General features: G+C 49.0%; 7 protein-coding genes across 7 annotated transcripts; 3 read left to right on the top strand and 4 right to left on the bottom strand.

The window, feature by feature from the left end:
* Positions 1 to 119: 119 nt before the first annotated feature.
* ASPGLDRAFT_71712 (sn-1,2-diacylglycerol cholinephosphotransferase) lies at positions 120 to 2198 on the bottom strand. Its single transcript, XM_022549568.1, has 5 exons — positions 1980 to 2198; positions 1814 to 1917; positions 1626 to 1751; positions 1437 to 1558; positions 120 to 1384 (listed from the first exon to the last, which is right to left on the bottom strand). The coding sequence occupies exons 1-5, from the start codon at positions 2005 to 2007 to the stop codon at positions 499 to 501; spliced, it is 1266 nt and encodes a 421-aa protein (XP_022405463.1). The 5' UTR covers positions 2008 to 2198; the 3' UTR covers positions 120 to 498.
* A 479-nt stretch (positions 2199 to 2677) lies between these two features.
* Positions 2678 to 6646, top strand: ASPGLDRAFT_31895 (transcription initiation factor TFIID subunit TAF2; the record flags this gene model as incomplete). Its single annotated transcript, XM_022544111.1, has 4 exons — positions 2678 to 4999; positions 5052 to 5420; positions 5476 to 6267; positions 6329 to 6646. The coding sequence occupies 4 exons, from the start codon at positions 2678 to 2680 to the stop codon at positions 6644 to 6646; spliced, it is 3801 nt and encodes a 1266-aa protein (XP_022405462.1).
* Positions 6647 to 7185: 539 nt separating this feature from the next.
* Positions 7186 to 7654, bottom strand: ASPGLDRAFT_117029 (putative small nuclear ribonucleoprotein SmG; the record flags this gene model as incomplete). Its single annotated transcript, XM_022539831.1, has 4 exons — positions 7186 to 7245; positions 7304 to 7378; positions 7491 to 7562; positions 7625 to 7654. The coding sequence occupies 4 exons, from the start codon at positions 7652 to 7654 to the stop codon at positions 7186 to 7188; spliced, it is 237 nt and encodes a 78-aa protein (XP_022405461.1).
* A 212-nt stretch (positions 7655 to 7866) lies between these two features.
* ASPGLDRAFT_63580 (uncharacterized protein) lies at positions 7867 to 11238 on the top strand (the record flags this gene model as incomplete). The annotated part of the gene is made up of 6 exons (XM_022548683.1): positions 7867 to 7948; positions 8016 to 9083; positions 9404 to 9625; positions 9687 to 10039; positions 10099 to 10380; positions 10447 to 11238. 6 exons carry the CDS (start codon positions 7867 to 7869, stop codon positions 11236 to 11238), a joined length of 2799 nt encoding a protein of 932 aa, XP_022405460.1.
* A 2747-nt stretch (positions 11239 to 13985) lies between these two features.
* On the top strand, positions 13986 to 15444 carry ASPGLDRAFT_79222 (uncharacterized protein; the record flags this gene model as incomplete). Its single annotated transcript, XM_022550011.1, has 3 exons — positions 13986 to 14217; positions 14269 to 15008; positions 15065 to 15444. 3 exons carry the CDS (start codon positions 13986 to 13988, stop codon positions 15350 to 15352), a joined length of 1260 nt encoding a protein of 419 aa, XP_022405459.1. The 3' UTR covers positions 15353 to 15444.
* Positions 15445 to 15481: 37 nt separating this feature from the next.
* Positions 15482 to 16858, bottom strand: ASPGLDRAFT_42377 (putative bis(5'-nucleosyl)-tetraphosphatase). The gene is made up of 2 exons (XM_022545595.1): positions 16641 to 16858; positions 15482 to 16565 (listed from the first exon to the last, which is right to left on the bottom strand). The coding sequence occupies exons 1-2, from the start codon at positions 16764 to 16766 to the stop codon at positions 15576 to 15578; spliced, it is 1116 nt and encodes a 371-aa protein (XP_022405458.1). The 5' UTR covers positions 16767 to 16858; the 3' UTR covers positions 15482 to 15575.
* Positions 16859 to 17176: 318 nt separating this feature from the next.
* zfpA (putative C2H2 finger domain protein) lies at positions 17177 to 19129 on the bottom strand (the record flags this gene model as incomplete). The annotated part of the gene is made up of 2 exons (XM_022539809.1): positions 17177 to 18603; positions 18655 to 19129. The coding sequence occupies 2 exons, from the start codon at positions 19127 to 19129 to the stop codon at positions 17177 to 17179; spliced, it is 1902 nt and encodes a 633-aa protein (XP_022405457.1).
* Between the last annotated feature and the right edge of the window lie 1347 nt (positions 19130 to 20476).

Here is a 20476-nt window from a genome sequence, read left to right as displayed (position 1 = left end):
TTGAGGTATAAAAATCGCTTTGAAGTGAATGGCAACACAGGGTGGGTGATGTACAAAGCAGCGTCATATGACGATTCGATAAAATATATTTCCTTATCCTAATAGACGGAATGCATATTGATTGCATCAGTATTGTGACATTAATGATTAGGTCTATATAAAGCAAAAGCATATTCAACATCGTGAACCTGTCCTGTATATCTGCAGGCTTGTCTCATAAAAGCCATCCACATATCTATCCACAAGAGAACCCCATATATCCAGATCAAGCAAGAGCATAATTACAAGACACCAAAACTCTATAGACAAAAAGAAATCGTATAAAACCAAACCCTGCCGGCTTTAAAGGTTCAAGGCTCATTTGCACTGAGCATTTAGACATGTCCGGCAATGTCAAATGGTTTGGTATCAGACCCAGAATGAAGACTCAGACTCTGTCGAGTGTTCCTTGGCGACTGAAGGAGTCCTGATTCGGAACATACTGATGCAGGACGAGAATCAATGATTCTTCAATCCGGGTTCCTCCGGTCTGATTTCTGCAAGTTCGTGGTAAACCCTCTCCCTGGCGGCAGACTTGTCCTTCCGGATCGTCAGACAGTTGATTCCCAGGAATGTGGTAATCCTGTTAATGACCAAGACTGCCCAGTACATGTACAAAACAAAGGCGAACAAGAGATAAGCACGGAGGTAAAACACCTCCACCCACGCACCGATCGCAGGAAGCCCAATCAGTGGCAAGTTAATGAGAACAGCACCACCAACGAGCGGAGTAAGGAGCACCGTCCAGAATGGGAACGGCTGGTGCAACAAGTGGGCGAGGATGATCTTGGTGGTCATACGCCCAAAGACAAACGAGATTGTTATGCAGTACAGAACCAACCGGTTGTCGGCCAACAGCGAAGAGTATGGCGAGAATAGCCAAGCAACGTTGCTGACGGTAAACACGACCATCGGTAGAATTTCCTTGAAAAGAGGCTTCAGAGGCAGATTCTGCTTCTTCCGAGCATCAATCACGTTATAGACGCAGCCTGGAAGGTGTCCCAGGAAAAAACCAGCAAGTAAAATTGGAACCCAAAGGTCCTTCATGGAGTTGTTTCCAAAGATTTGCGGGTACGGCAGTAGGTCGGTGATGGGACGAGACCAGATCTGGGGCCCATAGATCCCAGAGGCGATCATGATCCCGATAGCGATAAGAAGACCTTCAGTAGGTCCGTTGAAGTAGCCCAGGTACAGCGTATGTGTGTGATAGGTCTCCCACGTCGAAAAGTACATTGCCAAGCAAGGAACCAGGGCCGTCCATGCACCAAGTTGCGTTGAACCGAAGCCCATTGCTGCAGTTTCCAACAAACTGGCCAAGGTGCAATTGAGCGAGTCAATTCCGTGGCTGCATGCTGTTAGCGTGTTGTGCAAGAAACATTTGGTGACTATAAACTAACTCGAAAAGCTCTCCCAAGCCACTAGATGTACCTGTCCGGCGTGCTTGTTTACCATCAACATTGTCCAAAGTGGAATACATCCACATGCCAAGTGCAAAGCTGTAATACACCCAGGAAGGGCCCTTAAAAAGCCACGGAAATCTTAGCATGTAGTCCCAGAAATATCCTGAGTCGGAAGATTATCCTTACCGGTCCCACAAGATCGGGCATATAAATTTCAATGAGGAGCACGTTTCCGATAATGAAGAAGAACCCCAGAAGAGTAACCATGTTAGGAGCCAACCAAAGCGGCAGTACTTCGACGAATGCATTCCACTGAACACAGATTTATTAGCATCGAAAATGTAGTGCGAGTTCCACGTTTATGGGCGCCATACATAGTGCTTCAACACATATCTCGAAATGAACGACTTGTCCACGCTGGAGTATTTATAGCTCTTGAGGGGCATCAGGGCATCGTCCGAAAGCGAATCTTGGGCCGCTACAAGACACAAAACAGTCAGTCTCAACAACAAAGTCTTCTCAGGGTCTTGAACGACTGACCTTGGGCCTTTCTAAATAACCCGCTCATCTTTCCTACCGCTGAATATGTCCAGTCCGTATAACCGCGAAATGTGAAGGTCGTAGAGTACAGGGTGTTCCAATCGCAGACTCAGTTCATCGCGCGATAACAAGGAGAAAGATACCGAGAGTTCACGTGGAATTAATAGTATTTTGTCGATGAGAACACCAGCGTCCTTTAAATAAAACAACAAAAATTCGACCCGGAGAAAGAGTGAGAAACAGAAGAGCGCAAAACTGCCGGTTAAAGTCCGAAAGGAGTCCGCTGTCCTCGGCGATCGCGGGTCACGTGCCGTCCTGCGAAGCTCCGCAAGCTTTCGCCGCATCGAGACGCGACAAGCCCAAAAAAGAGTGAATGTTGGACTCTGACCGTTGATCGCTATCACCAAAACAACTTTTTTCCAGGAGAAGGACACAATAAGACATTCTATTGTTCCTACCGAACGGTAATTTTGACGAAAGCTCCCAACTTTGGTCGTTTATTCCACCTCCCCGCACCGTCGACCCTCCAAGCTTTTCCCAGGTGCCATCTTCTACTCGTCTTACGATCGCGACCCGTCCTTTCTGCGTCGGTACGAAGTGATATAAGGCGGTACTATGGTTGCTCAGTGAGCCCGGACATGACGGTGGATGGTTCGCGCAGCGCTCACAGCGCAGTTTACGACTGAGTATCTTGCGCGATGCCAGGCGTCGTTGACACACCAGCCGGGCCCGTCTGGCCGGGGTTGGGCTATTCCATCGCACACCAGAAAGTTGAACTGGAGGTAGATTTCGCAAATCGGAGTCTCAAGGGAAAGACAGAGATCACCATCCACCCGCATTACAAGGATCTGAGAGTTATTGGGTTGAACTTTCGACAAGGAGAGGTGAAACGGTTGACTGTCAACGGAAAGACGCCCGCGGTTAAACATACGGATCCATATGACTCGCTTCAACTGTACGGTTCTCACTACCACGGACGCCTGGCGACTAAAATCGATGAGATCGTGCACACTCCGCCGCAGCCCGACCTGCTCGTTAGTATCCCGAAGAATGTTCGCATCGATGAGCTCGATCCTTTTTCAATCGAGGCACAAAACCAGATGGCCCTAAGGGCAACTGGTGCCTCCGATGACCCAGAAGGACCTTTAAGCTCTAAAGCGGCCGAAACAGTGCTTCCGAGATTTACGGGTTTGACCGTGTACGTGGAATTCGTGATCGACCAAATACGAGATGGCTTGCAGTTTGTGGGCGTGGGGAATGGTGACAGGCGCTATCCGCATGCGTATACGACCAATCCGTTAGGCTATGGTGTCGGATGCCCTCTTTTTCCGTGTGTTGATGATCCCTCCGCTCGCTGCACGTGGGAGTTTTCGATCAAGTGTCCGTGCTCTCTTGGTGATATGTTTGATAAAAATCGTGATCAGTCTGCAGCAACCACCGCAGGCCGATCGAGCACCGCATCTGGGAGTGGTCGATATATCTCTCCCGATGATGAAGCTCTGGATCTGACAGTGGTTTGCTCCGGAGACCTGACTGATGAGATTGTCGACCCGAAAGATCCAAGCAAGAAAACGGTTTCTTTCGCATGCTATTCCTCCCTTTCAGCCCAACAGGTTGGATTCGCAGTCGGCCCCTTCGAGTGTGTAGACCTCTCTGGTTTTCGGGAGAGCGACCAAGATGAGCGGCTTATTCAGGCATCTACTCCGGTGCATGCGTTTTGCCTCCCAGGAAGGTCCGACGAAGTTAGGAATACATGTTTCCCCCTGCCAAGAGCTATTGACTACTTCTCAATCAACTGTGGCTCCTACCCGTTTTCGAGCTATAAGTTGGTCTTCGTGGATGATTCGCCTGAGGCTACATTTCCAACAGCGTACTTATCCATTTGTAGCAGCCATCTACTCTTCCCTGAAGAGGTAATCGACACGATACAGGACACTACAAGAAAACTAGTCTATGCTTTATCTTGTCAATGGACCGGCGTTAATCTTATTCCCAAGGAGCCCGCTGATGCCTGGGTCACGATCGGTATGGCATGGTATATCACGGACATATTCATGAAAACTCTCTCCGGAAACAATGAGTACCGATTTCAGTTAAAGCAAATGTCGGATAGAGTCTGTGAGATGGATTATGAACGTCCATCTCTTTATGATATGGGAAACATTCTGAAGCTGGACCCTTCTGAAGTCGAATTCATCGCGCTCAAAGCTCCTCTGATTTTGTTCATCCTGGATCGCCGTCTTACCAAGGCCAGTGGAAAGGCCACTATGGCCCGTATTGTCTCTCGACTCTTTATATCTGCTCGAGCGGGTGACATTCCTAATAGCGCTATCACCAGCGCTTACTTTCAGAAGACATGCGAGAAGCTCGGACACGCGAAACTTGACCAATTTTTCCAGCAATGGGTTTATGGCGCCGGTTGTCCGCGCTTTCAGGCTACGCAAAGGTTCAACAAAAAGAAATTGGTCGTCGAAATGATGATCAAACAGGTGCAGTCGGAGCAGCCAACCACGCGTGATTTGTCAAAAGACACATTTATGCGTGACGTGAAAGAAGAGATCCGTCAGGTGTACGCTGGTACTGTGCAACCTGTTTTCACGGGCTCCATGACGATCCGTATTCACGAAGCCGATGGAACTCCCTACGAACACATAGTCGAGATAAAGGAGGGTGTTACAAAATTCGAGATTCCGTATAACACGAAATACAAGCGCTTAAAGAGGAATAAGCGACAAAAGGAACGTGCCGCAGCTGCCACAGGGACAGACCCCATTGCGGAAACCCAAGAGGATGTTCTTCTTTATTGCCTGGGAGATGTCCTACAATCCGAGGATGAAGTGCAAGACTGGAGGCTGGCTGACTGGACTAAAGAGGATGAGGAACGGATGGGCCAGGAATCATACGAATGGATTCGCATGGATGCAGATCTCGAGTGGATTTGCAAGCTTTCCTTGGTGATGCCGGGTTACATGTATCTCTCCCAGCTTCAGCAAGATCGAGATGTCATAGCTCAGTTGGAGGTTAGTCGTTTCGGTGTCTTTCTTGTGGTTGGCATAACTAACCGTGACCTAGTCCCTCCAGTACATGGCGGCGCAGAAAGAGCATCAGCTGATCTCGACAATATTCGTTCGAACGTTGATGGATCGCAGGTATTTCTACGGGATACGTGCAGCAGCAGCTCGGGCTTTGGTGAAACATGCCAAGGAGGAAATCAATTGGTTGGGGTTGTACCATTTGGAGAGGGCATTCCAGGAAATGTTCTGTCTTCCAGGGTCACCCATGACCCGTTCCAATGATTTCTCCGATCGCGCTGCATACATTCTACAGTTGGTCATTCCCGAGTCCATATCTAAGGTGCGCGACAATGGTGGCCGGACGCCGATGAGAGTGAAGCGCTTCCTTTTTGAGAAGCTTAAGTTCAATGATAATTCGAACAATGAGGTAGGTCATTTGGTAAGCTCGCCATTGCAGTCAGGATCATTCTGACACTGAACAGTACTCCGACAACTTCTATGTTGCGACTCTCATGCGATCGTTATGTGACGCGATGCTGGGGAGGGCCGAGGTCCCTCATGACAACTTCGATGACTTCGACATGGAACGAGTCCTCGAGACCCAAGCTGAAGAGCAACTGGAGCAGGACGCCATTGCCGAAATCGATCGATATCGACGAATGGACGAATGGTCCAGCTCATATCAGAACGTCTATTCGCGGGCAGCATTACGGTGTCAGAGGCAACTCATGCAAGCTAATCTATTGGAGTTTGATTACATGCAGTTCCTGCCGTACACTCGTGCCGGGACCTACGATCTACTCCGCCTGGATGCTTTCGAGTGCCTCGTCGAAATGGACATTTTAGGTAGTATTGAACTCTTGAAATGGTTCATTTTCACAATGTCAAGCGACTCTTCTGCCTGGCTTCGGCATCGACTGCATGACGCCTTCGGCAGGGCTCTTGGCCCAATTGCGTTTGGCCGTGGGCCGACCAATGAACCACCCGCTCAGAATGATGGCCTGATTATCGAGCAAGAATCCAGTACGGAGGTCCGTCAAGCAGATCTTGCACGACGTCAGACCGTGCCCGGCGCTATGGAGGGCCTCAGGAGTGAGCTTTCTGGTGATCAGATTTTGAAGGAATCTCTTTGGGCTGCCTGCAATTCGCCATGTATTGGGTTACTTGAGCTCTCCGAGTTCACGGACCTCTGCCGGGTCTTGTACGAGCCGATCACGTCCCTGAGGGTTTCGCTCAGATACCCACGGTACTGGAAAGTCAAGAATCTCGGAAAGGTAAGCCATCGCGGCCCACCATCGTCAGGGATCTCTTCATGGATACTAACATTATCCGCAGGGACGCTTGCACTTTTACAAATCAGACCGTGTTCGAACAACCCTCACAAAAGACGCTACCTCCGCACCCGCAAAACGCAAGCGAGAGGACCAGGGAATGCCACCTCCCGGCCCTCGCATTACATTCAAGCAAACCAAAGTTGGCTCGGGGACCCCATCCGCGACCTCCACGTCAACCCCGCAGCCTAAACCGAAATTACACATCCCCAAGATGTCCTCTTCTCCCGCTCCAGCTACACCGGGCACACCGTCAACCCCGGCCACCACTCCAGGCGGCGGGTTGAAGTTGAAGCTGAAAATCGGACAAAAGCCGAAATAATCAAACTAATCCGAGTCCCAACTGCCGTTTTGTTTCCTTTTATATCTGTATCTTATATTTTGGTCGTTTCTTTTCCTCTATTTTTTTCTTCTTCCATATCATGACGGTAGACGGTGGGGTTTCTAAATGAGGGCTTTTCAAGGCGTGGAGTGGGAATGAATTATATTTCTCGAGTTATTTTTGACATTCATAGCTCTTGTTCTGGCGTTCGCTTTTATTCTGCATTTGGTTTCAGGGCTCATTCTTCGCTGATGCAATCGATATCCTTTGCGCTTCATGTCTTGCATCGACAAATAATAAAAACCATTCTCGAAGCGAACCGTGACCGCAAGGGACAAAAACCGACGCTCTCTAAGTGAGCCTTTTATTCTTCCCGTAAGACAATGTACTGAAACCAAGTAAAATATTTTGATCGTCCCATTATGAGCAACCAACCCGTGAACTCCTTATTGCATTAAAACAACCCTCGCCAGGAGAAAAATAGAAAAGGTATAAGAACTCGAATAGCGTTCATCCTCTAACCGTACTGGTGTGCGTGTTTATTTCTCGCTTATCCGTTCCAGGGCCTCGAGCATAACGATGGAGTTACCGCGGATGACCTGTAGTTCCTTAGCATTTTCCCTATGAGCCGTCTAATGAGGGGTGTCTTGTCCTTACCACCATGCCGGCTGCGACCTTCTCACCACCCGGCTTCTCCTCGAAAGTCTCGTCCAGGACAAGGTTCATGAAGACCTGTGATACCCGATATCAGTCCTCAGTCCAGTATGTATTCCCGGCACTATTCCAAATCCCGCAGACGATATATCGAACAAAGCAATGCCGGAGCGATAGGAGTTTCACGTACATCGTAACCTCTGAGAATGCCAATGACTTTGCGGTCGCCGTTAAGTTGACAGAAGACCCGCTTCTCCATGTACTAATCGCACGCAAACAGTCAGCTCTCTCCTATCAACCGGAAATAATGGAATCGCGACATACTTTCTTCAATTCTGGCTGAGCTTGAGGCATCTTGACTAGCCGGTGCTGAATGAATCTGGTTGCTGTTTCTTGTCGCGCCGCGGACTTTGAGACGTGCGGTGGAATAGGTTGGGTCGGAGAAAGGATGTTCCCGCAAGCTCCAAAAACGCGGAGCTTCGGTGACGACAGAGAATGGGATTGCTACTCTTTTGTGTTATTATTGTTGATATTTCTCATTGAGCTGTGTTTTTATTATATTTACGATGAGCTCTGCGTTTGCAAACCGGAGAAAGCCTCGCAAGATTGGCGGCGACGATGAAGAACACGATGAAGGTGGCGGACAAGGTTGGTTGATCTCTAGAAACTAGCAGGAGGAAGATATGAGCTAGAAGCTAACGGAATACATAATCAGAACCAGCTGTCAAGCGGCCACTACACTCAAAAACGAAGCAGAAGTCGAAATCGCGCTTATCTTTCGGTCCCGGAGGGACATCGATGAACGACGATGCCGAACAAGAAAGCGAAGTCGTCTTGCCTAAACGTTCCGGTCTGGGAAGACGAGCAGTGGAAAAAAGCGCGGCTCAACGAGGTCTCACACCGTCTGGGTTATCCGATAAAGTCCAATTCAAGGTCGGGTCAGAACAGGAGAGGCCAAGCTACAGTGAAGATTACTTGAAGGAGCTCCGGGATTCGACGCCGGTGACGCCGAAAAGCATGACAGAAAAGGAGAAGGAGAAGACGGTTGATGTGGCTGCGAAGTTTGGAGAGGTCATGAAGGTGTCAGCACCATCGGCTATTCCCAGCGAAGCGGAGATCAGGGAGAAGAAGGAAAGGCGCTCGCGGCTAGCTAAGGAACACGGCTACGGGGCAAAAGAGGAAGATTATATTGCATTAGACGATGCCGCGCAGGTTGATGAGTGGGATCCAGAAAGCTTGGGAGAGGAGAGGGACACCCGATTGCTCAGAGACGACGAAGACTTTGCGGAAGGTTTCGATGAATTCGTGGAGGATGGTCGAATTTCTCTTGGGAAGAAAGCAGAGCGCGAGCAGAAGCGGAAACAACGTGAAGAAATGAGGGAACTGATCAACGAAGCTGAGGTACCTTCCGACGAGGAGGATTCGGATCTCGAGGAGAAGGCTGCCTATGAGGCCCACCAGACAAGGGCGGCGATGGGTAATGGAGGACGTGATCGAGTAGATCGACCAAGGACTCCGCCTAAAATGGCTGCGATTCCGCGTCTCTCGAACAGCATGGATCGTTTCCGTACCAACCTTGTTGTAATGGAGAAGTCAAGAACTCAGATGATCAACCGCATGGAAGACCTGAGGAAGGAGAAGGCAGATATAGCTGCACGAGAAGTGGAAATACAGGCTCTGATTAAGGAGGCCGGGGACAACTATGAGAAACTCAGGTTGGAAGCTGGACTCACGCCCGACGAAACGTCTGAGATGCAAAATTCGAGAGGACTGGAGAATATCGGTGCGCCAATGGCAATAACTGCGGGAAATTCCGAAAGCGAATCTTGATAGGCTGGAGGATTCTCTGTCCATCGCAGTTGCCTCTTGGGTTCTCAACTTGGCTCTTTCCCGGTTGGGACTGCGGGCTTGCTTGGTTCCGGCCGGCTCTACAGGAACATCTTCATGACCGCCAGCAAAACATTAATCGCAGAAACCAATTGTTTTGATATGATACCCCAATGAACTGATCTTACCTTTTGACTTCTTGGGTTCCTCTTAATATGCCCGGGTCACCTTTCTTTTCTCTTTTTCGGAAGCCCCGGCGTAGAACTACGCACAAAGATCATACGAGAAGGTGCGTCAAGAAGCCACCGGGGAGTATCTCGCAAACTCATCAAACCTCAAGACAGCAGTACGGTCTGCGCTGGTTCGAGAGCCCAATTGACGAAAAGGGACAACTATATCGACATTCGGACGCCACTCCAATCGAACTATTCTTTGACTTGTTCTTTGTCGCGAATCTATCGACCTTTACTGCTACGCACGAAATCAACAATGTGGAGGGTACGTGATCGCTCTACTGGAAAGATCTCTTACCAACGGAAAGTTCTAACTACAAGGCCAGCTTTAGGGGCATATATCGGTTTTCTCGGGGTGATCTGGTTTACCTGGCTCCAAGTGACGCTCTTCGACGTACGGTTTGCACGAGATTCGGTTTTCGAACGAGTTTGTAAAGCGGCGCAATTAGCTGTCATGGTCGGATTTGCTTCGGCCGGGACACGGTTTACGACTCGAGTCCAGGGTGATAATGTCTGGGCATTCCAGTCGCTGAGTCTGTTGTTGGCCGGAAGTCGGACGCTATTGGCGATACAATATACCTTCAACCGTCGCTTTTTTCGTAGGAGGATGGAAGATACTGCCAAAGGCATGAAACATATCGTCGCAATTCTTGGAATTTCCAGCGTTGTCTATCTCGGAGTAAGCCTATTACCACCCTATCGCCATGATATCTTGCTCATATTGCAAACTGTTTGCAGCTGTTCTTTGCCTTCAAGGAACGAAACGGAGTTCAGACCTACATATGGACCGTTTGGTTTGCGGTATTTGGGTTCGAGATGTGGATGGTGATGGGGATATCCGGCGCCACTCCCCGTATAGGACTCCAAGACACACATCTCAACGTGCGAATGGGACTCCTTACGTTGATCATCATTGGAGAAGGCGTCATAACCATCACCAGAATTGTGAACAAGACAGTGCGCCCTGGCGGCTGGACCAAGTGGTCGTTTGTCCACATTTTGGGTGTCACTAGCAATGTTGTATGTCTCGGATGGCATTTTCCGCTGAATAACCTTTATACTGATGTCTCTCTTTCTTATTTTTAGTATGTTTTGTGGCAGGCATATTTCGATGTTACGCCACGAGATGCCCTTGGAAAGATCGCACAGCAACTGTGGGCACAGCTTCACTATCCCTTTCACGTGGTGCTGATTCTCCTGCTTGAGGGAGCGGGTATTCTTGTTTTGACGCTGGACATAACGTTGAAAATCACTTACCTGACAGAGACGATCCTGTTCGCCTGCGAGGAACCGCGGCCCAACGCTGAACGGGCCATTAAGCTTCTGCGAAGTACTATTGCGGATATGGAAATCGATTACAATCGTGGGGCCATTAAAGAAAAAGCGGTGATCTCGGCCATTTTGGAGGATCTACCGAGCCGGCCGTTATGTCCAAACAGTACCGCTGTGACTCTCTACTCTTTGACGGATGATCGGATCGACGATCTTGTGGGAAATGTCACGGCGGCCCTGTTCTCCAGTATGGGGCTTAATCCGGCCGAAGGAACGGATATCAGCCAGCTGAACAATGCTCAACTCCTACGGATGTATATGGAAGTGCTGGGATTTGTGTATGTGTACTACTTTATCGTCGCCTCGTTGGCAATGTTTCTCTTTGCGGCTTTTGTGGTACTAGCTCGCCGCCACACTCGCAAGGCGTATGTCGCCGTTGGGGTTGTTGTCCGCATTGTCTTGGCCATTTTCCTTTGCGGGTTGATCTCCTTTGCGAGCCATTTCCGGTTGGCGTACTCCTTTATGACTTCTCCGACTATACTCTACGCTTTTACATTTGTTTTATTGTTCGGTATGTTTCGTCTGCCATGTTTCTTCATCCAATGATTCTAACGGATCATAGTACTTTTGGTCGACCGACTATTGGATTACTTGAGTAGTAAGGAGACAATGGGCCGGTGGATGCAACCGGGTGAACGGGGAAGTGAAGGGGAATCTGGACGGGAGGCGACACTGATACCGGCGACGTCCGGAGGGGTGATTATTGATTCACGACCACCATCCTGTCCGCCATCAGTCAGAGCACGGCTTAGTGAACGGCAGGATCAATTAAGTCTAGAAGCACCTACTTGAAGTGACATGTCACCCTAGGGTCGTGTTAATGATTCGCGGAGGATTGAAACTATGAGTATCTAGACTGGCGGCCAAGCTTCTAGGGCATTTCAATTAGCATACTTGTATACAGAGACAGCAAAGGAGAAACAATAAAGCCGGATTTGACTTCAGACAAACGTACCCTTCCAGAATGACGGGTCATTTCCAGCGGCCAATGTTGTTTTTCTTTTCTTTTTACAGACTGAAGAATTTATTCGTTTCGTTTTCAATTGTCTGGAACCGGAAGCTGGTCACTTGCTTCCGCGTGCGCTGCTGCTGCTGCAAACCAGTTGAGGCGGCTCGTGGCAGATAACGAGAGTATCTGATCATGTACAAGCAGTTCAAACCGAAATCTTCACCAATTCCGGGAAATTATTGGATAATGCGATCGCGCCATACGTCCCCTCTGTACATACATCCGTACTTACTGCGGTGCGGGAATTCCGGATGCATGTACTTGTACGTAGTTGGGAAGAATATATATCATCCGGGCATGAATTTGATATAGGCTCAACATGCTATTGGCTCGTGTTATGTTTTATTTTGCTTTTTCCGATGTATCGCCTTCCATTTTCTTTGTGGTGCAAGCAGGTAGCCTTCGGGGGAGGGGATCCGGGGATGGGACGATATGCCTGATTGCTTGATCGATGCAGGAGGCAAACATCCTGGTATATGCAGGTATTATTATAGGTATTATTATATGTATTATTATGGGGTTACGGGTTGAGTTGGCAGGAGGCGACATCTGTATGTAGAATGCAATGAGAATTAGTATGCAGATACGCAGGGCGTATATGGAATATGGAGTAACCTGTCAGCGTTGACTCTGACACACACTACACGAGGTACTGAGGAGTTCCAACAACCAGCATATGCATGAATCTGCAAGTTGACCGGTCAACTGAGAAAAAAAAAAAACAAATCAGAGGTAGAAAATTGGCACAACGGCTCCGATTTTTCCGGAAAGGCCCGAGTCGAATGAATTCTCCGACAAACGTCTGTCAATAAAACATAAGCTCGGAGTTCAAAATTATTTATTTATAATACTCTTTGGCTACTAAAGTAGAGACAATAACCAACAGAAGGGAATAGAGAGAGCCCAAAGAAAAAAAAGTAAATATGGCGGTAAATGCAGCCACCCCGAATAGGTCATTAAGAGAACAAAACCCTACTTGTGTACTCTGTACATGCATATTATCGGGGGCTCCACCGGCATCTGTCGCTATCCGATGGCCACAATTTATTTTTTCTTTCTGTCTGATCGGGGGACTTTTTTCTCCGTTTCGCCATTATATATGATTTTTTCTATGGTTTTGATTGTTTTATTTTGTCTCAGTACTTCTAGACTAGGAAATCCGTGCATATCTCCCGACACCCGCGGTGAATCGTCGTTCATCGGTCTCTTCATGCCAAGAGTTGATCAACGATTCCAGATTTCCGGTAGATTTTATGTTTTGTCATTTACACAGGGTAGAAGGCAGAGAGACAGGTCGCCAGATACATAGATACAACACACAGACAACACATGAAACATGATGCGACTCGTCAATTGATCAGCCACCGATAGAATGGCCAACTAAAGCACAGTAGATCCCGTCGCTTCAATCAGTCACCCCGGTTCCCGGTAGAGGTCCCTGCTATTTTCGTAGAGAGAGAAATACTCTTACCCCTAGCATTGCCGCATTTGTGTTTCGACGGGTCCCAGATCTGTGGTTCCGTCGAGAACTTCCTTGTCTGTTTCCATACTTCCCCGGGTCAATATTGCTCGGGATTTGGTATGGAACGAGGGGGGATCTACTTCCGTTCGATAGTTTGGGGTCCTGTCTGTTTCTTGACTCGAGGGGATCTGAGCTTTGATATGTATAGGAGATGAGAGATAGTAGTGGGTGATCATCCGGGGTTATGATAGAGAGAGTGTGGATAATAAAAGGCCTCGCCTGTACTGCTCTGTAGACTTTAGTTCTCCATCGCTCCATCATCTTCAACTTTATCATTCTTTCTTTTCTTTTCCTCTCGTTAGCCAATGGTGCATCCCTTCAGTCGTTCCCATCCTTACCTGCATTGCATCTGAATCAGATCTCTCGTTCATTAAGAAATCAACCACCATCAGCAACCCACCTACCAACAAAACGGTCGCTAACCACAGTCTCACTCAACCATCCGAATCAACAGGTGAAACATCTCCATCTGCATCTGCCATTTCGTCAAGTTTTAGAATAGAATGCTGACAACCCAAAACATGCAGGTCATCCGTTAAGCTTGACAGCAACGTGCAGTGAAGACCCGGGAATCAGCAGAATTCAACGACGGAGATCGATTAGCAAAGACATCTTGTATACAATTCATTGATCAAGAGCGGTGAAGTCGCCTGCTTATATCAGGTTCGTTCGTCTTCAATTTTCTGTTTACCTGACAACTTCTTCATCGCTTGAATGGTCTCTGACATTCATCAACAGTCAACGTTTTCATCCATCAACAACATGGACAACGCGACGGGACAACCAATGGAACAGGACCAGATTCAATACTGGCCTGAATCGTTTGCCGTCCACCAGCAACAACAGAAATTTCCATCTTCGCCTCTTCCAAATGATCATACCCTCTCCCACCCTGTACCTAAAGCGTTGCATCTCCAGAACAGTAATTTTTCTTCTTTCGGGTACGAAGAAAGCAACATCTACCCAAAAAGTGAAGTTGTTTCCCCTATGACAGGTGAGTCGTTAATCCCTGTTTCAAGAGCATATTGATACTAACGATACTCAGGATCCAACCACAGCACAGAAGACCTCAATCTCTTCAACACACAGAGCTCTCCCAATAGCTCCGTAACGACTTTCGATGAACCTTGTTTCACTCCAATGTCTAGCACATTCGGCACCATGAACCCCGCGTCGTGGGCTTCGTCGTCGTTATCCTCAGCTTCCTCGACCTCTTCCTCTTTTCCTTCGCAGAATTATCATCAAGCATCAGACGCAGCGACAATGGGAACCTGGGCCAACATCCCTCACTACCTGCAACCCTCGAGCCAGCACCTTCCTCAAGCTATCGACGCAACGTGGGATGTAGCTCAGCCGACAAACGAGGATATGATGATGTTTAACGGCTTGCCGTGGCTGGACTTCAACACGGACGAGATCCCCACATACTTCACCAGTCCTGTCCCTGAAGTTACAGACCACAAAGCGGCGTCCTACCCTTTATTCACTCATCAGCACCAGCACGTTCAACCGCAACCATTCCAGCCGCAGCTCCAACCTCAGTTCTACACCACGACCCCAGCCACCACCACCACCACCACCGCTGCGCCCCGACCAACGGCTTCAACTCCTTCAAGCACCCGAAATGCCTTTTTGATAGAGTGTAAGCGTCGTGGCCTGTCTTATAAAGACATCAAGCGACTGGGAGGGTTCAAAGAGGCAGAGTCAACCCTGCGTGGCCGCTTCCGCACCTTGACCAAGACGAAGGATCAACGAGTCCGCAGGCCTCAGTGGGAAGAGAGAGATGTAAGCCTTGCCTTTCCCCAGTATACTAGACTGAGCTGTTAGCTAACAGACGACAGGTTCAACTGCTTTGTGAAGCAGTGAACATCCTCTCTTCCGAAAGGGGACGCCACACGTACCGACGGGGCTTCAAGCATAACTCTCTGTGTCGAGGACAGGGATGTGGTTGTCCTGTCCATCTTCATACTGCGGATGCAGATGCAGGTGCAGACTCCGAGAGTGGAGTTCCCAAAGTGTCGTGGAAGAAAGTGGCGGGTTATATTTGGTTACACGGGGGATCGTATCATTTTGGCAACGCCACTTGCAAAAAAAAGTGGTGTGATGTTCACAACATTGAACTGAAATAACAGCGATCATGACTGTGATCGTGATCATTCTTGTGGTTGCCATTGTCATAGCGAGCGGAATTCCCTTTGTCTGGGGCGGGTGGAGTTTGGTGGAGTTTGTCCCTTTTTTTTTTTTTTTTTTTAAAACATGTTTGGGAGGATCATTCTCTATTAGATAAAAGTAATAATAAGTCATGTATCTACATCACACGAATATACCTAATTCCAACAGACTCTGGGGTATCTACAACGAAGCCCTCCCCCCAACCGGAAACCCAACCTTCCCCAGCACTCCCCCCAACACATCCGGCCTCCTCTTCAACTCCTCCCACTCCCCCTCCATCTTCACCATCAACGTACCCCCCAAAACCGTCCCATTCAGCGCAATAACCCCCGGCTCAACGATCCTCTCCCCCTTCGCCTCTTCCTTCCCTTGTATAGGAATCGTAGCATTCTCGCTCCGCCGCGGACAAATCATCATCACAGTCTCGGTCATAGCAAGATTATGACTGATAGCCGCAGGGCCGTGGTCTTGTATACTCAACTCCGCAGGGTTCTCAGAGCCCTCGATAGCAGCTGACACAGCAGCCCTGTACAGCGAGATATATATAGAATGCAACGTCTCCGCAGATGGATCAGTCGGTATCGGCAGGACAAAATGCGCGAATGGCAGTCTGTCATCTGTCAAGAACCCTTCATCCTGCGACTGCGATTGTCCCTGACCCTTGTTCTGACCGCGCTCAACAACAATATCAATCAACGGCCTCCATCCCTCAATACCACCCCCCTCATACGTCCGCTTCATATCCTCCACCGGCAGAAACTGTATATGTCGATGTGGTTGGCTCGCACCACTTTCAGGCCCGGAGTTGAAGAACGCGAATAACCTCCCTCCATCCTCCTGCCCATTATCACCATTATTCTTCCAAGAGCGAATACAAGCATAACAAGCCTCCAAATCTCCCCTCTCCAACAAATCCGTCTGACTCTTCCACTCCTTCGTCGCGAGGATGAAATGGTTCTTTATAATCGGGAACTTATTCAACACAACCCAGTACCCCTGATCCGCATTACCATTCTGCCCCGGTATATCTGTGACAAGTAGCTCCGGAGACGGACTATCAAACGGATCAGGCTTTTTACCCTGTCGTTGTGCTTCGGTTTGTGCGGAGTCGGCGGGTTTAGGGAGGGCGGAGGGTTTTTTGGCGAGGGAGGGGCAGTAGCGGAGTTGGTACTATACAATTACCAAAGGTATTGTTAGTTAAGTGTTTTGTTTAGGTATTTTTGGATGCTGGTGCTGGGGAAGTACCGATATCCCAGAGGTCTGGATGGTGGTGACCTGGGTCGGGGAGAAGATGAGATGGCCGCCTTCTTTGGCTGCTGCGAAGCGTTTGGCGACGAGGGTGGAGAGGGGTTCTGAGAGGGCTTGTTGCATGTTCGCTGTTTATTCGGGTATATTCTCAATGGATAGACTGTACTGGGCTGAATAATTGAGGTAGTGTGAAGTTGGGACAAGGTTGCGGAGGGAATGCGGGGCATGTGATGATTCTATGGCACGAGGTGTAGCTGTCAAAGTATAATGAGTATAGCTCAATTCTACATATTACAGTTACTCAAAAATCATGTATAAGCAAATGATAGACTTTTCATTATTCGGACCAAAATATTTTCCTTGTATTTTCCTCGAATCACCAACGCCAAACACCGACATGTGAAGTAAACCATTTTCTCACAAGCAAAACTCAGTGGTATCAATTTCCCCAATGCACAGATTTCTCATAATACAATATGCAAGTCGAACATAATATAATGCAACAAAGGAAAAAAACAAAAAGAAAAGAAAAATCAAGTCCTCATTATCTCTTCCAAATCAACCTCTTCTTCAGGTCGACTGAGTCCGGGCAAGAGCATCGCCGGTTGCCCGATGAGTCGCGTCGAAAGGCCATTGGACCATGGCCCCCGCTCCTCAGTGGTAGCACTGAAGACGCCCTCGGCGCGTTTCATAGTCTCAATGTCCAGGTCGGTGATGTATGCATCGCGGTTGGTGCCATCGCCTGCTCCGCCAGGGAGCTTGACGCGGACCTCGAACTCGTTGTCGAGCATCATCTCGTCCTTCCACAGACGGCGCGGACCGTCGAAGACGCAGAGAACGCGCTTCTTCGTCTTCATGCTGCTCGCCGGACACCCCCAGGACTGAGGGTAGAAGTCCCGGTTATTCCGCCGCCGCGAGACCATTGGGCGAAGCTTGTTGTTGCCGCTGTTGGTACTTTGTGTCGAGTGCTTGGTGACGGCGTTCTTTCCCAGGATGGAACGCGAGCTGGGGTTGCCTTTTGTGGAATTGATGCTGCCCTTGCCAGACTTCTGATTCGAGGTAGGAGAGCCATCATCTTCAGATTGAGAACTGGTACCAGCCAGGTTGTCAACCAATTTGTGCTTCTCCATGGTCTTCTTGACCTCCTCGTCCGAGTCCATCTCCGCCAACCGTTTCTGGTTAATGGCTTCGCTGGGTTCCTCCTGCTGCACCACGCGGAGCACACAGTCGTCCAAGTGCTCGTAGAATTCCTGCGGGTTGCTGAAAGTACCCGTGCAGGTCGAGCATTTGCCAGTGGAGTCACTGCTGTACGCCATGGTACTCTTCGAGTTCGAGTTCTTTCTGCGACAGTTGGGAGGGGTCTGCTCGACACCATGCACAGAGGTCAAATGGCGCTTGAAGACATCGGCCCGGTTGAAACTCTTCTCTGCGGGGGATCCTGATCCCGGGCAGAACCCGCAGACCATGGTGCCTTTGTAGTGGGTAAGGGTGTGGCGGTTCTTGTCGTACTTCCGAGCGAAACCTTTCATGTGGTACTCGCAGTTGACAATCGGGCACTTCTCGGGTCTCTCAGCCTGATGCGTGAGCATGTGGGCCTTCAAGTCTTTGAAGGGCCGACCGCACTCGGGATGAGGACACCGCCCCTTGGTATCATCGTCAACACTACTGGCAGAAGGACTACGGCGAGAGCCGCGGCTGTGGGTGGAAGAGGCAGAGGATCGTCGGTTGGACGTGGGATGATGGGGGGGATTGGCAGACAGCGTGGCTTGTGATGAAAAGGGCTGTTTTGGCTCTTCCGTATCGTTTTGATCGAGGCTCTCCAGGGTGGGGAGAGGAGATGCCTCTGGTGATTGTTGCGCAAAGACAGGCTGACCCATGGCGTAGCTGGGTTGCTCAGAATAGATGACGGGCGAGGAGTCGTTAGGTTGGTGAGAAATGGGTTGGATCCAGGAAGGGTCTGCTTATCATTAGCAAGGTCTTATCAATTTCAATACATGACGGGGAAACTGACCGACGAAGTTATCTACGCCCTTCTTCTGGTAGTAGGCGTCTGCGTCCAAGGTGTTGACCATTTGGTCGTTGGAGAATAGATCACCCATAGCACCAGTAAGACTAAGACCGTGATTTGTATCCATCCAGCCTTCCTGGATGCCTTGTGTGGCAGAATACGGAGAACCAACGGCAGAAGAGGATGTACTAGCAATTGATGGAGCTGAAGCACTAGACAGAGAAGGCAGAGGCTCGGGAGCCTGAGTAGTAGTAGCCGGAGGCGAGCCCGGAAGAGAAAGGAAACCCGGCTTCTGGATGTCCTCCGCGTATAATGGTGGCTCGTAGTATGGTTGTGTTACTCTTGTTGTGTCGTTGCTCTGCCCGAATCCACTCAGGTTGTCAATGGGGAAGGTGAAGAGGTCGACCATCGAAGGGTCCATCGTAGGGTTTTGGAAGTACGGGGCTTCCTGTTGTCTCGAGGGCATGACCGCCAACATGGTGTAGGTTATAAGGGTATCTGTCGGTGATGCGCTTGGATGCAGGATGTGAGGGAGAGAAGGCAACGGAAATGGAGCGGTGCGAAACGCAGTCCTACAGCAAGCAAGGTTTGTCAGTTTTGCTGTCTTCTATAGTAATGAATATGACAGAATGGTGCATACCACTGCTCCAATTGGCCGTGAGATAAGGTTCCGTCAAATCGCGGGCCGTCGAAAGGGCGCGGAACGTGCCAAAGCCTTGGATATTCGTTATATATAGAAGGCGTCGACGCAGCAAGGGATCGGGTGCAGCAGGAATGTCAGAAGCTCTAAATAGAAGAATTGGCGTGGACGACTGCTAGTGGAGTGTTTCAAAGGACAACAGAAGGTCAAGGAAGTTGTCTAATTTGGAATTTGGAGGAAATTGAGGGGCAGGACTAAGGAAGAGGAAGGACAAATAGAGACAATTGACGAGGTAGCTCTGGTCAGGAAGAAAAGAAGTATGCAAGGACGGAGAATTAGGCGGTTAGGAAGACAGGAATGCAGTGATATGTGAGTGAGAGAAAAAAGAGATACAGAGAGGAAGATGAGGAGGTTAAAAAGAAAGGTGAGAAGTGGAGGAGGGAAGCAGTATTAAAATGATACCCATAAGAGAGAGGACCTACTCTTTTCGGGCGGGTGTTGGTATTGTATTTGTATGAGATCTGGAAGCTTTGTGACGGGCGCGGAGCCTGACTCAAAGCCACTCTTATCCAGTCTACTGGAGGCCAATCAGAGTGGATGATCAATGCGGGTTCAGTGCTGACCGTGTTATTTTTTATTTTTTGATTTATTTTAGTGTATGTATGTATCTATGTCCGTACGGTATCGTATCGATGGACCTTGTGTAAATAAAAAGCCACCCCACAGGTTAGCCCGAAATGAACAAGGGATGTGGAGATGCCGGAGGGGCAGGGACAGGGCAGTGAACGCCATCTACCATAACAGAGTCCAGTACTTCTACAAATAAACATGAAAAATCAAATGTAACCATCCTTATTACATCTATTGACGCAATATCACAACTATATTCCAGAATAATACACATTATTTGTAAAAGTAATAAGGGTGTGTGTTTATCGACTTGGCGGGAACGTCCCATCACTTCGGTTCTGACAGTGGCTGGCTGAAGAAGAAGCATGGGCCTCAACCGATCCTCACCCGATTCATCACCTCCGTCGTCATTACTCGTACTATGTATGTATGTATGGAGCAAATCAAGGCTCCGAACTAGACTCAATACGGTAGAGATCTTGATTTCCCTCCGATGGACCGTCCATCCCGAGCAACTTCACCATGGGCCTGGGTGCCGATCGGAGGGGCTCTGTT

This window comes from Aspergillus glaucus (assembly GCF_001890805.1).
Source record: "Aspergillus glaucus CBS 516.65 unplaced genomic scaffold ASPGLscaffold_2, whole genome shotgun sequence".
Lineage (NCBI taxonomy): Eukaryota > Fungi > Ascomycota > Eurotiomycetes > Eurotiales > Aspergillaceae > Aspergillus > Aspergillus glaucus.
The sequence above is the reverse complement of the archived record's forward strand: the minus strand, read 5'-3'. Positions and strand labels throughout refer to the sequence as shown.

Excerpts from the sequence above, each read along its gene's own strand:
- ASPGLDRAFT_71712 (XM_022549568.1), bottom strand. The coding sequence starts at position 2,007 with ATGAGCGGGTTATTTAGAAAGGCCCAAG. Across the intron at positions 1,752-1,813 it reads GATATGTGTTGAAGCACTAT|TGGAATGCATTCGTCGAAGT; the intron begins GTATGGCGCCCA and ends ATCTGTGTTCAG. Across the intron at positions 1,385-1,436 it reads GGCTTGGGAGAGCTTTTCGA|CCACGGAATTGACTCGCTCA; the intron begins GTTAGTTTATAG and ends AACAGCATGCAG.
- ASPGLDRAFT_42377 (XM_022545595.1), bottom strand. The coding sequence starts at position 16,766 with ATGCAACAAGCCCTCTCAGAACCCCTCTCCACCCTCGTCGCCAAACGC. Across the intron at positions 16,566-16,640 it reads TCCAGACCTCTGGGATATCG|TACCAACTCCGCTACTGCCC; the intron begins GTACTTCCCCAG and ends GTAATTGTATAG.